The 945-nt window shown below is 44.4% G+C and overlaps 1 protein-coding gene across 1 annotated transcript in view; it reads left to right on the plus strand.

Annotated features, from left to right (window-relative positions):
• The window catches only part of PDE8B (phosphodiesterase 8B), a 215,120-nt gene that overhangs the window by 201,462 nt on the left and 12,713 nt on the right, over positions 1-945 (plus strand). Inside the window, exon 17 of the mRNA XM_025047845.1 lies at positions 752-945. Within this exon, the coding sequence (XP_024903613.1) occupies positions 752-945 (194 nt within the window). The remainder of the gene's footprint in view (positions 1-751) is intronic.

Below are 945 nucleotides of genomic sequence, written 5' to 3' on the forward strand. Positions count from 1 at the left end.
CTCCTTTGTGGAAAGAATGTAGTAGTAGTTGGTATGTGGGATCAGCCTGGTGACAACCCAGGATGAGGAAATACTGAGTGTCCTTTTCAGGTCTGCCCAGGTCATTGCTGTGTGTTAGTGAGCCAAAAGTTCTAAGTATTCTCAACCCCAAACTTGTTGAAGCCCCACATTACAAAATGAATTTGAGGGCACTATAGGCTTTTCTTTTGATTCATCTAGTATGCAGGGGGAACATTAGATAACCCAGAAAGTCCTCTTCGGAGTCGGAGAAGGCACTTCTTCCAGGAGTGTTGGTCTATAGGATGAGAATGATTATCACCTGTAAATAAGTAATATGTCTCTAAATGATATGACTTTGCTGAGACTCCGCCAGTTATTCTTATTGTGTCCTTAGGCTCAAAAACTTCTTCAGGGGACACAAAGGAAGTACAGAGTTTATGTAGAAGTGCAGATGGCGAGGGATTACCGGGGACCTTTCTTGGTTGTCAGAGCCACTGAAGGGCAGATGACTAAGACAATCTAGAAATCATTTGGACTGACCGCTGTGAGGCACCTAGTTGTAAATGAGTGGCTAGTGAGGAAGCATTGCTCTATCTCCTTCTAATTTGAGGAAGAGATACTTTTGTGCCCCTGTGCATGTGAATGAAATAAGTATCAGAAGAAAAATACCCGCATTCCCCAGTACCATCAAAGAAAGCAGTTTCTGGACCAGTGAATACAATAAAACAGGGTTTGTTTTCCTGTTTTCCAGGCCACTGGTCTATCTGGGCTTAAAGGTCTTTTCCCGGTTTGGAGTATGTGAATTTTTACGCTGTTCTGAAACTACTCTTCGGGCCTGGCTCCAAGTGATCGAAGCCAACTACCATTCCTCCAATGCCTACCACAACTCCACCCATGCTGCTGACGTCTTGCATGCCACTGCCTTCTTCCTGGGGAAGGAAAGAG

This window comes from Pteropus alecto, unplaced genomic scaffold (genome assembly GCF_000325575.1).
Source record: "Pteropus alecto unplaced genomic scaffold, ASM32557v1 scaffold20, whole genome shotgun sequence".
Classification (NCBI taxonomy): domain Eukaryota; kingdom Metazoa; phylum Chordata; class Mammalia; order Chiroptera; family Pteropodidae; genus Pteropus; species Pteropus alecto.